This window comes from Sturnus vulgaris, chromosome 2 (assembly GCF_052056855.1).
Source record: "Sturnus vulgaris isolate bStuVul1 chromosome 2, bStuVul1.hap1, whole genome shotgun sequence".
Classification (NCBI taxonomy): Eukaryota; Metazoa; Chordata; class Aves; order Passeriformes; family Sturnidae; genus Sturnus; species Sturnus vulgaris.
The window spans coordinates 92798729-92811593 of NC_142244.1; the positions used below are offsets into that span (position 1 = coordinate 92798729).

General features: G+C 43.7%; 1 protein-coding gene across 1 annotated transcript in view; it reads left to right on the forward strand.

The window, feature by feature from the left end:
* Positions 1–12865, forward strand: part of SH3RF3 (SH3 domain containing ring finger 3) — a 244115-nt gene that overhangs the window by 207735 nt on the left and 23515 nt on the right. The window contains exon 8 of the mRNA XM_014885074.2: positions 1115–1419. Coding sequence (XP_014740560.1) covers positions 1115–1419 — 305 coding nt within the window. The remainder of the gene's footprint in view (positions 1–1114; positions 1420–12865) is intronic.

The window sequence follows — 12865 nt, forward strand, 5'->3', positions numbered from 1 at the left end:
AAATGTTCAGAGGTTCAAATTTTGCACTGAGATAGAACTAAACGAAATTATGAAACCTTAAAATCATTTAAGAAATGGGCATTTTCCAGACAGTCCTATTACTGAATCATTTATGTGAGGGAATGTCTGAGTATGGACTCGGCTTCTAAGCTGTACATATTTGAAGTGGAGCTGTATTTAGGTAACACCTAAGCAATCAACCAAAGCTGGAAATCACAGACAACTTTATTGTGGAAATGGACCCAGAGCTTTGTCACATGTTTTGCATCCTGAATCATGCAACAGGCTCTGGAATCCCTGGGGAGCTGACCTCATCAGTGTGTCACAGTCACCGTTAAATGGGGGAGCTCTAATTCACGGTTCCCACTGCTTGCAAGCAGGGTTTGCTTTGCAGGAGCAGCCAGACTAAAAGGCACTGCACAGTCCCTCAGGGACTTTGCTGGCAGAGAGGAGGCTGAGCTCAGAAATCCTCCAGTGGATTTCTGCTTAATTTATCCTGTGGAGCACAGTGATGTGATGTTGATCATTTTGTTAGGGCTGAAACAAGAGACCTCCTTTTGTAATTGCTGTCTGCAGGGTCAGCGTGGATCATCTGGGCTAACCCCTTCGGTGCGTGTTGCACTGCTCCAGAACCGATCACATTAGTACGGGGGCCTGGGAATGCAGAAAACAGCTCAGCTGGAACCAGATAATGTATTTTAAAAGGCAACAGGTTAGGTATTTATTTCCAGACATAGGCAGGGATAGTGAATGCCATTCCCCAGTAGCATCACTGGGGAGAACAAGCCAATTTTGGTGACTTCGGACACGGCTTTGCAGCCAGGAGGAGAATTAGCCAAAAACACTTGTGGGGTGAGATATCCTGGGCAAAGGCTCAGAGCTTATGTCCCCATCGGGCCCTTGGCACCTTCACAGACAGAATCACAGAACATTCTGAGTTGGAAGGGACTCACAGGGATCATCGAAGCCAACTCCTCAAGTGGATGGTCCTTAAAGAGACGGAACTCGCGGTGTCCTTGACACCGTGCTCTGACCCAGTGAGCCATGGGCACTGAAGGGCCCATCGAGGCAGTGCGAGGGGAATTTAACCCTGTGCTCTGTGCTCCTCCCGCAGCGCACCCAGCAGTGCCGGCCCCAGAGCGACCCACGGCCACGGTCTCGCCTCTGCGGACGCCCAGCTCGCCCTCCCGCCTGCCCGCCGCGGCCATCCGGCCTCACCCCGCCGTGTCCCCGCAGCACGGCCACCAGCCGCCCACGCCGGGGGCCCGGCCCCTCATCCCGCTCACCTCCGCCGCCGCCGCCATCACCCCGCCCAACGTCAGCGCCGCGCACCTCAACGGGGACGTGGGCGCCGGGCCCCTGGGCGGCCCCGCCGCGCCCGGGCCTGCCGCCAAACCCGAGGAGAGAAAGAACGAGAAGGTAAGGGCCGCCGCGCCTCTGCTGTGCCTGTGCTGTGCCTGTGCTGTGCCTGTGCTGTGCCTGTGCTGTGCCTATGCTGTGCCTGTGCTGTGCCTGTGCTGTGCCTGTGCTGTGCCTCGTGCTCCTGCCGCATCGCCCTCCCACAGGGCTCTTGAGGAGGCACCCTGCGAAAACTGGTTTCCATCGCCAGACGGCTTGGACATCCTCATCTCACACTATTTCCACACTTCATCTTTCCCCCCACAACCATCCTCGTGCTCGCGCATGGGAAACGAGGTTGAACGGGCTGAATTTGTCTGTTTCTCCCAGTGATCGGCACCGACATCTGCACATACACAGTGGTGCAGGGGATGTTGTAGCGGGCTCTTGGCCATCAGAACCGGATGGCCAAGTCAGAATCCATCTGCCTCCCTACGGCAAAGAGGCTGATGGTGGCACCAGCCACAATAAAACATTGGCTCGTGACTGGTAGGAGCTGTTTTGCTCTTCCAGAAACATCTCAGTTTCTTCAGGAAACATTCATTGCAGTGGCACAGCCGAAAGAGAAGGTAATTGGGTACTGCTCGCTGGGATGTAGGTACAGTGTACTGTAGGGTCAATCTCTTAGGAACCAGCAGTGGGACCAATAGCTAGGTACGTGTTCCCTAGCAACCTTGCTAGGGAAAGCCAGCGAGGAGAACTGCTTTAAGTACCTTGCCTTTTAGGTTCTTGACAAATACTTAGCTTTTGCCAAATGTTTACATTGTGTCAGCGGCTCTCATATATCAATACTGAAGATTATCTCTGTACTGGCTAGCAAAGCAAGATCCTGGTTTGTATCTGAGTAGGAGGAAGAGATGTGGGGGCCTGCTTTTCCTTTGAACCTAAAAAAATCCTTTCCATATGTTCCCTGAGCTTTTCCATGGTGACGGACACATAAGGAGTAAACAGTTTCTTTGTACATGGTAATACTGAGGTGGCAGATCTCATGTGTCCTCAGGGCCACAGATAACCCCCAGTTGCACAAAATGAGGAATACAAGTTTTAAAATTCTTTCCTCAATCCTGTCTTGAATTTCCTTTGAATGTGTTTTGCTGAAAGAAGAAGGGTAGAAATTCTGCCCTGGATGTGACATTGCTTACAAGGAACAGCTCTCAGATGTGCATCAAGGACTGCATGTGGTGGAAACAGAACAACACGTGCTACTTCTGCAAGTCCAAGGAAAGGAATAATATTTGGCAGGAGGTGGTAGAGCTGCACGCTGCCTCAGAGCATTGTGTACTGGCTTATTTATTACTTCCTAAAATGCATTAAGTGATAGGTCCATATATTTTAATTCACGTGGTACTGCACACTGAAAGTCTGTAGGCAAAATTATATCAAGCACCGTCCTAAGATATTGGTTAATCTTTCCCAAGCTATTACAGTTTAAAGTTATGGAATTGGGATGCAGAGAAGTAAATTTAAGAGGTTTTTGAAGTCCATGCATGAAGGGGAGAAGGAAATAATATACAACATCATTGCAATGGGTGTTGCCAAAGACCAGTCCACTATCTGGGAAGTATCAGAGAGAAGTCACAGTAAAAATTGCAGTTTCTGACTCTGTTGGGAAATACATAACTGCCCTGGCTGAACAACATATTCCTGAATCTTGTCCATGTTACAGTTCACTTTCATTTTAGAAAGATCTAAATTAGCAATGTTTCCTTTCCTTTCAGAAATAATGACTGATGTTTGGCCAGATAAGTTGTGTTCTTACTCTTTGCTAAGCCCAAATATTTCTTTGAAGCAATTTTGAGCTTGGATAATGCCAGAATGAAAGCCATATAACTATTCAGAAAGGCATCTGTGAGTCAGAACTGGAACCGTATCTGTAACAGGGCTTTATATTTTCAAAGTGAAGGTGTTTGGGCAGGTTTTTTGGTAAATAGGAAAGTGTCATAACACTCAGAGGGAATATCAGTGGAGAAAAGCAGTATCTGTTATCAGTACACGTAATAGGAAAAAAATCAGACAAGATTGAGGAGCAAAAAACAGAAGGAGGGACATAGCTAGCAAGCTGCCAGATAAGTAAAGATAAGAAGCAATTTTTTCTGAGTTCAATTTCATTATATTAATCAGTCAGGTATTTTGAGATGAAAGGAACAGAGGGGAAGTTAGTAAGTGGAGAGGTAATAAGGTCTTCAGCTCTACTGAACACAGGATGGAAGAAATGCACAGGTAATTATCTCCTGAGAAACTGGGATTAGCAAGTCATATGTGATGTAAATTGTAATGTGCCATAAAATTAGTGCTGTTGTTATAATCAACAATTTTTGGTGTCCCGTGAAATTGTTAACTTTAATCTTGGCTTAGTCTTTCCAGTGTCTTTTGTAGGATATCATTGAGGAAAAAGGCTAAATGATCAGAGAATAACTGGTTTAGGAGACATTTTCTTGTTATTAACCATGGTTTTCTTTCATGCAGGAATTGTCAGTGTGAGTTCACTGTGGTACAGAGGGCACATAGTACATAAGAAGTAGTTTGCATTCAGGGATAGACATGACGAGGATCCATTGTTTTTCATGGTTCTTTTGAGGGCTGTGGAGATAAATAGCAATTTTTGCGTTTATCACTCTAGTATGGTGAGATATATTTGTCCTTGGGGAATTTTCTTCAGATTATAACATTAGTAATGTTGATTGTCTGCGTGAAGGCTGGGCTGGGAGATAGTGGGGAAAGTGTTTTAAGATAGAATCTTCTAAAAATTTATATTTTATGATTTCCCATGTCGATTCCACTCAGGGATACTAAATGTGACACTGAGGGGCAGCTTCTGCAGTGAGTCCGTGTATGCTGTTTGTGTTGCTTGTTCCAAGAAGGAATGGACTTCACCTCAGGAATAGCCTTGCTGAGTGTATGGTGCAGTCATCACTGCTAGTGCTTTCTTCTGTGCAGACGTTTATATGCCAATATCACAGGTTCCTGTTGGTGTGCAGCAGCCACATATGGGCAAATCCCAAGATTTCTCTAAAATCAAGGGACTACAATTCCAACTTTTACTCATTTCCTTGTGGTTTAAAGGCAACTGGCAGAAATAATTCTAAGGATTATGGTTTTCAGATCAGCATGAATTATTTTCTTGTGCATTTTCTATTAATATAGCAAATAAATCCTTAGGTCTATTTTTTGACATCTTTAGTTCTCTGCTTCAGCTTATCTCTTGAAGATCTTCATCCAAATTTCCAAAGCTGCAGGTGAACCTTGGTACTTACATTCATTTAGGTACCCTAATAATAGTATCTTACTGACTTAATCAGAAGGTAAGATTTTGTCTCCATGCCAGTCTTCACTTGTTGGTATGCATCTAATCCTGGGGGATGCCATCAGCAACTGGGCTTGTTCTCCACGTCTCAGCTCCTTGACCAGCCTCCTGTCAGCTTAGAGAACAGTTTTGAGCGTGGTCTCCTTTACCAGCTGCTGATGGTAGCTGATGTAAAACTGTGCCAGAGACAGTGCTTAAGTCCACAGTGAAACAGTACTTGGAAAGTACTCTGGCAGTCAGGCAGGCTGAGAAGTAGAGCACTTGAAAATCAAAAGAAGTTTCAGTGCTGTACGGGCACAGTAGGAAGCAGCAGGAAAGGCAGCTCCCACAGGGGCAGCATAGACACTGCAGGAATAACAAGTGGCCTGAGTAAAGGTGAGGGAGCACAGCAGAAGTCGAAGAGGTAACCATGGTCAGGGCAGCATAGGAGAGAGGAGAGCACTGGCAGCTGCTGGGAGATGGAGCACCAGAGAGGGGGTGCCAGTGGGATCCAGGTGAAGGGTGCTGTGCAAAGCCCACAGGAAGGGGTCCTGAAACAAGGAAGTTGAAATAAAGTTGAAATACTATTTTTTCCCCAGAGTCACTCTATGCCAGGTTAGGGATAGGAGCATCCCTAAGACATCACAGCATCAGGAGAGAGATTTTAAAAAAGGGCAAATGGACAGCATCCATTTCCTTTAAGGGTGTGGAGTGGTAGCAGGGTTCATTTGAGCTCTTTGTCATTTGTTACTAATATCTGCATGTGTAGCCATCTGAAAGTCAAAAGATTCAGTCCCAGTTCCGAAATCTTCTGAACATCTGAAAGAAAGAGATGGAGATCTCAGCTGTGGAATTGGAGCAAAACTGTATGGTTTGGGGGCTTTTTAAAATAGGGATCCTGCTTTTTTGGGCAGGGTAAATACTACCCAAATTCAACTGGTAGATTACAGTTGAGAGCTTGTAATTATGGTATGACTACTGCTTTGACCTTGCTCAATTTTTGCTATAATAGTTTCTGCTGTACATAATCTGGGCTGATGCTTAATACCACTGATAAAACCACTTGTTTGAATGAATTAATGCATTTCTCATTAAATGAGCTTCTCATTATGTTAATTAAATCAAGCAAATCATGCTGGGTGGTTTGACCACTGTAATTAAACTTTCTTTAAAATCCACTCATTTGGCTTTTGATGAGGATTTTGATTAAACTCTTCCAAAATGTCTGGCCCAAGAGCTGACAGAGAGGAAAATAAGAGCTTGCACTATCAAGCAAGTCATTAATTCATCACTGTGTTACAGCAATTCCTTACTGTTTTACCTAGCCAGAGTGTATTGAAATATTTGAAAACTGGCAATGTAAAATTAAACATTTCTTACAAGGATGCTGAGAGAACAAGTCTGTTTGCAGCTTTAAATTTAGGAACTGTGTCCCTGGAATATATAGAGGATCTAGATTAACAGGTCACATCAAATGGGAAAATACACTAGGCTGCTGTTTCCTGATGTTAAGATGAGATACATCTGCAGAAGATGACTTTGAACACACACCAAGAGTTTTGCATGTGAAGACTGAATCAGTAAACATCTGTCTGTTTTCACCAATGTCACTCACTTTCTCAAGTATCAGTCCTGCTCAAAATAAATGCATTCCTCAAATGATACAGTATGTTTGGCATGATGCTGATGTGAGAACTACATTTCAAAACAGAACAAGCCAAGGCCTATTTTCTGGCCCTGCAAATATCCCTGCATGACTTGTATCCATGCTTCTAAGCTTTTTTTTTTCTGCCCAAAGTAGGATGGCTACATCCAGACTGCTCATCAAGAACAGTCCTAGTAAATGGTGTGGCACAAACCATGCTCCTGTGTTGTCCTGGGAGAGTGCTAGTTCATAGAATCATAAAATATCCTGAGTTGGAAGGGACCTACAAGGATCATCAAGTTCAACTCCTGGCCCTGCACAGGGCAACCCCAAGAAGCACACCCTGTGCCCAGGGAGCATTGTCCAAATGCTTCTTGAACTCTGTCAGGCTCGTGCTGTGACCACTTCCCTGGGGAGCCTGTTCCAGTGCCCAGCCACCCTCTGAGTGAAAAACCTTTTCCTGCTATTCAACCTAGACCTCCCCTGGCACAGCTTCGGGCCATTGCCTCAGGTCCTGTCGCTGGGCTCCAGAGAGAAGAGATCAGTGCCTGCCCCTGGACTGCTCCTCATGAGGAAGTTGTAGATTGTTGTGAGGTTCCTTCTCATTCTCTAGGATGAGCTAAGTTACCTCAGAAGCTCCTCACATGACTTCCCCTCAAGGCTCTTCACCATCTTCATAACCTTTCTTTGGATGCTCTCTAATAGCTTTATATGTTTCTTATATTGTGGGCCTAAAAGTGCACACAGGATTTGAGGTGAGGCTGCACCAGTGCAGAGTAGAGCAGGAAGTTGATATAAGCCAAATCCACAAAGTTTAATAGACGCAGACATAGATTTGTTGCTAAATCCTGACCTTGGTTTTTATGCCAGAATAGATATGACTAGAGAGACTTCCCTCTCCACCACTCCCCCTTTCTGTCAGTGCCTTTCTCTTCCTTCTCCTAAATTGCAGCCTTGTGCCCAGTCCTTCCCAGCAGCATCCCAGCATCAGTGCAGGCTTCCTGCCTGTACACTTAGTCACCCACCCTGGCTTTATGTAGTGTCGGAGACTAAATCAAAGGCCTTTTAGAAATTTGGCTTCATAAACTCTTGAGATGCTCTTTGACCTTAGTTCACACTACAGCTGTCCAATTAAGCTCTCAGATGGTCAGCCTGAAACTGCCTGAAGAACCAGATCCTACACAGTTATGCACTTTCAGTTTTTACTTACTAAAGTGTTAGTCTCTGCATTGCAACTTCTTCTCATGTTAATTTGTTACTGAGTGAAAGGGAATTGTTATCACTTCATATCCCCAAAGAAATGTTAATTCCTTATCCAGAAAATGAAAGGTCAGTCTCAAAAGTGAAGTGTTGAGCACTTGCAAGCACTTTGTAGATACAAAATGATTTGACAAAAATAGTGGTCACCTGTGACAAGTAGATGAAGGTAAAGACAGAGTTGATGCAAGCAGGTTTTTCATCTACCAAGTCAATAAGGCTGACCCTGAGTTTCTGGAAGAGGAATTCAGTCTTGCTAGGAGATACGAAATTATTTAACATTTTTCAATTTGGGAAAAATATTTCCCTTATGTTCAACTAAGAAAGCAACTAAGTTGCACGAGTGTGAAATGGGATAACAACCAAGTGATTAAATGAAAGCAGTGCAAGGCATAACAATAAAAAAATTGCACCAGACCAGAAAAGCCTGACTTGAATTCTTAGAATAAGTGTAGGATGCATTAAGAGGGAGCAACACTGGAACAGTAATCCAGAGGTTTGCATCAAAAAGAATAAATTCTGTGACACTAATTTTCCTGAGTACTCTGTAAGACTTCTGAGTTGATCCAGGAGCCACCAACACCAGTATTTCATTGATCATTTTCAGAATAAGCTATGATTTGCAGTGTAACATGTTCCAGTTTCTTTCTTGGTAAGGATGTTTTAGTCTGGAATATTTTAGTTCAGTTCTCTCAAGATTTGTGCACAGAATACATACTGTTAATCCATTTCCTCTCAACAAAGGCAAGGGGGCTGTCTTCATCACAAATGAGCCACTGCTTCCCATGCTCCAGAAAGTGAATCTTGGCTCAGTGACCAGCAAGTGATTCACCAGAAATCTCTTTTTCTGGTCATGTGAACTCAGGCCACAAAGTTCTGTTTTAGGGCAGAAAATGCATGCTTAAAATCTCTCCAGCACCTTCTCCTTCATCGTTAGAGCTCGGTTTGAAAGGACAAAAACCTGGAAACTCAGTGATGAATATTTTAAGGCTGGCAAATTACCCAGCCAAAAGCATGAGCCCCAGCTGTCAAAACATAGAAAACTTAAGCTTTACAATAAAACAGATTTCTGTTATTTCTGACTGGCTAGGATTCTTTTGCTTAGATCAAGGGCAATAAGTCATTGATCAAAATTTCTTTTTCTTCTTCACGTTTTTGATGTTAGGAAATGCTTTCAAACTCCCCACAGATATTTCAAGCGCTGGCTTTGCTGCCAAGCAGTCTCCGAAAGCTATTCCTTTTTTCTCTTCTCTCCCCCCGCCTCTGCTTATCTGCCTCACAGTGCTGTCACAGGATTTCTCAAGTGTCCACAGTGGATTTCTCTAACACTCTTTTGAGTGGTTCTGTGCTGCATTCTACAGCCTTGAGGGGAAGCGGATCCCGGGGAAGAGAAGATGGAGAGTGCTTTAACTTCAAGAGGAAATTCAGTTTATCTGCTAACTGGTGATGAAGCTGTTTGGATGCCAAGGCACAGAATTCTCCTGGCACCTGTAGAGACCTAATTTTATAGCACAGAAGACCCACGAGCTTTTGCTAAATCCTTAGCATGGCTTGAGGAAGAAAGTAGAACTGACAAAAGAAAGAGCATGCAAGGGAGCACTGGAAGCAGAAGGCTGGAGGCGTATGTGTGCGCAAGTGTGTGTCTGTGTGTGAGCATCCCGACACTGGCGTTCCCATGGCATTCCCCTGCCTGCAGAAGAAATCATGCAAGACCAGATGGCTGGATGGGGCCGGGCTGTGGGTGGGGATGGCAAGTACGTCCTTGGATTAGTCGGGTGAAATGTAAGCTCTCTTGTGCTATCAATGGGAGACATTGACACATTCCGCCTGCTCCGGGATCATAGGGGCCAATCCCCACTCCAGACCACACAGCTCTGCAGCTGAGCATCCTCTCACGGCTTCTGCCCTCTTCCTGCCTTGTTCCTGAAGAGCATGTTTTGATCTCTCATTCCCTCGTGACATCAGGCTCCCAGTCCCGTGCATGGGTTAAAAATCCCAGAGTGTGAATGCTCCTCCTGTTCCCGTAGTTCTCCTTTCTGCCTGAAGCAGTAACAAACAGAGCTGGCATAAGCTGACACTACCGCACCACTCCCAGGAAGGAAGATGTACAGGATGAAACCATTCCAGCAGAAAAACAGAGTAGGAAGCTGGATATCTTGAAAACAATGAAACAACTTGCAGTGTGTCAGAGTTGGTGGCATCTTGGCATCCCACACATTCAGGACTCATTTGTTTTCTTCAGTGGTTTTCCAACTGTGAATTCACAAGCCAGTAAGTCTTAAACCAACAAGAGGCAACAGAGATTACTCACTGAGCTACAAGAATTTAAGGTGCCAATGCAGTTTTTTTTATGGAGACAAAGCCTGAACTTTCCTGTGAAAATTGTATCTAATCAACTTTTCAGTGCCCATGTTTCTTTTTCCTAGGTGGGTTGAAATATCTACAATCAATGCAGAAATCTTTCAGCAAGCTCTGCTAAAAGAATTACGTAAACTGAAGGAAATTACAGTTTCTGACAAAACATCAATACTGTAGGAATAGCATGTTAAAACAGTCAACAAATATCTGTGGCATGTTTCTATTTTTGTTATGTGACTTGAGGGCATAACCAAGCTATAGCAAAGAGACATTTATCTTATTTTGTACACTTTTGTTTATTATTCATATTGCAGAAGCAGCATAAAAATTTACAAGCCCTTAGCCTTTCTTTTGCCAAATGGTAAACCCACTTTAGAGTCAGTCCGGGTTGTTATTTTTTTCGACTGAATGTCTCAAACATCTAGTAATTCCCTTCAGACCAAATGAAGACATGGAGTCAGTGTTTGTCTCTGAAAGACTGAAAAAAAATGTAACTATTTTGCCCTCTGGAGAAAAGATCAGTCTCAAGAATTCAAAAAGTACACCGTGCAAAAGTCACTTTTCTGACACTACATCTGCAGGCTGCCTGTAATCAATTAGCATAGTGTGTCAAGCAGTCAGCATTCTAAAATGCAGTTATTATAAAGGCAGAACTCAACCTGTTGCTTTGCCTTTTTTTGCATATATTTTGTTTGGTTCATATTCACTGACATGCTTCTGTAAGTTAAGACTACAGAAGCTGAAATACTAACCTTTAGAGCCAGATCACTGTATTCAGCACACTAGAAGCAGACTGGCATTGGGCTTCATCACCAGATGCCTTAGGGAGAGAAGAAGTAATTTAATGTGAGTCCATGGCCAACGTATTTTGCCGTAAAGTAGACTTCCTGTGCTGTAGTTTTTTGTCCCAATTCATGATCAGTCCAGAACTAGTATATTTTTAAATGGAACTAGGTGGCTTTTTAATGAGCTCAAGAGATCTCTATTCCCTCCTGTACAAAGTCATGTTATTTTTCGTATCTTTGGTTTTGAGACAAAAAATGGAGGAAGTCAGGCAGGCAGATCCTATCAACACAATGGTGCCTGCGGTGGCAAGGGAAATGCATAAACTAGACTTTGACCAGGACATAAAAGAAGGAACTTTTTTCCAAGTTTTAAAACTTTGCTGGACAGGTTTTATATCTAAGCCAGATACTCCCGGTTGGCAGACATAGAGTGAACCTGGCTGAGAGATACAACCGGCCAGCAGAGACAGTGGCACAGGAGAGGTAGTAAGGATGGTGGCCCCGAAGCCTGGAATGGATTTCCATTCATCACCTGTGAGAAATTCAGCTGGATGCCAACTACCCACCACAGATGTCTAACTTTTCTTGTTCTATTAAAACAATTCTGCAACTTCCCTGAACAATCCATTCCCGTCCTTTCATATTCCTCAGGTCATAAAATTCTGTTATTCCTCACAAATCTTTTATGGTTATAACTCAATCTTGCTTCTTTATGTCTTGCTCCAGATGGAACTGCTGATCAGCTGTGTTTTGACAGCCTTTCATGTTAGAGAACTAATAATGTGTTTAGTCCTTGAGAATTCTCTTATTTCAATCTCACTGAGCCCAGTTCCTAGCCTTTCTTCACAGTAATGTTTTCTAGACCTCTGATTACACTGTCATCTCTCCTCTGGGCAGTCTCCATCTTCCTGGAGTCTTAAAGAGCAGTGTCTCAGAGTCGAATTGTGCTGAGATCTTGTTAGTGCAAATTAGGGTGGAATAAGCACTTTCCATTACTTATATATAAGTTGTTTACAGATAAAGCCTGTCTTTTTCACAACAGCACCTTGACTCACTCCCAGTCTGTGACCCAGTATAACTTCTATGTCCCTTTGCAGAGCTGCTGGCTGGCCAGTCCCTCCTCATATTGCAGCTGTGCATTTTATTTATCATTCCTAACAGTTGCATATCATGCTTGTCTCTGCAGATTTCATTATGGTGATTTGGAATAACTTCTCCATTTTAGGAAAATTGTTATGAATTCTTACCCTGTTAATCCTACTGTTGTGGATCAACCCTGGCAGGCAGCTTAGACTTACATAGCTGCTCACTCGCTCCATGCCCCAGTGGGAAGGGGGAAAGATTCAGTAAAGGTGAGAAAATTCATGGAATGAGATAAAGGCACTTTAATAGGTAAAGCAAAAACTGCACGCACAAGTAAAGCAAAACAAGGAATTCACTCACCATTTCTCACTGGCTCGCAGATCTTCAGCTGTGTTACAGTAATGGTGACTTGGGATAACAAACACCATCACCCTGAATGTGCCCCACTTCCTACCTCTTCCCCAGGCTTTCAGTTGCTTAGGTCACTTAGGGTCAGCTGTCCTGGCTGTTTCCCTTCCCAGCTCCTTGTGGATCCCAAGCCCCCTTGTTGGTGGCATGGGTGAGAGGCAGAAAAGTCCTTAACAATGTGCAAGGGCTGTTTGCTAACTAAAACAGGGTGTGTTATTACTGTTGTGTGATCACAAATCCAAAATATAGCACCATACAAGCTACTATGAAGAAAATTAACTCTGTCCCAGGTAAAACCAGGACACTGCTTGTGGACTCAACCAGCTCAGTACCCACTGCTGGTTTTAGAAGTACACTCAGTAGCTCACAAAGCAAATAATTAATGGAAAGATTAACTAGCACAGGGACTGAGACAAGCCCTGATGGTACATACTTGAAATGTCCTCATGGTTTGACAGAAAATCATTAACTGGAAAACATTGCAAAGCAACTGGTAGCATCTGGTTATCTGTAGTTGGAATTCTTGCATGAATACTGCTGAGTTAAAAAGAGGGAGACTGGAAGGGACTCCTCAAACACACATTGCTGTTCTGGCAGGAAGAAATTGAAAGAACAAATCTATGCAAGTTATTCATCATATTGCCTACT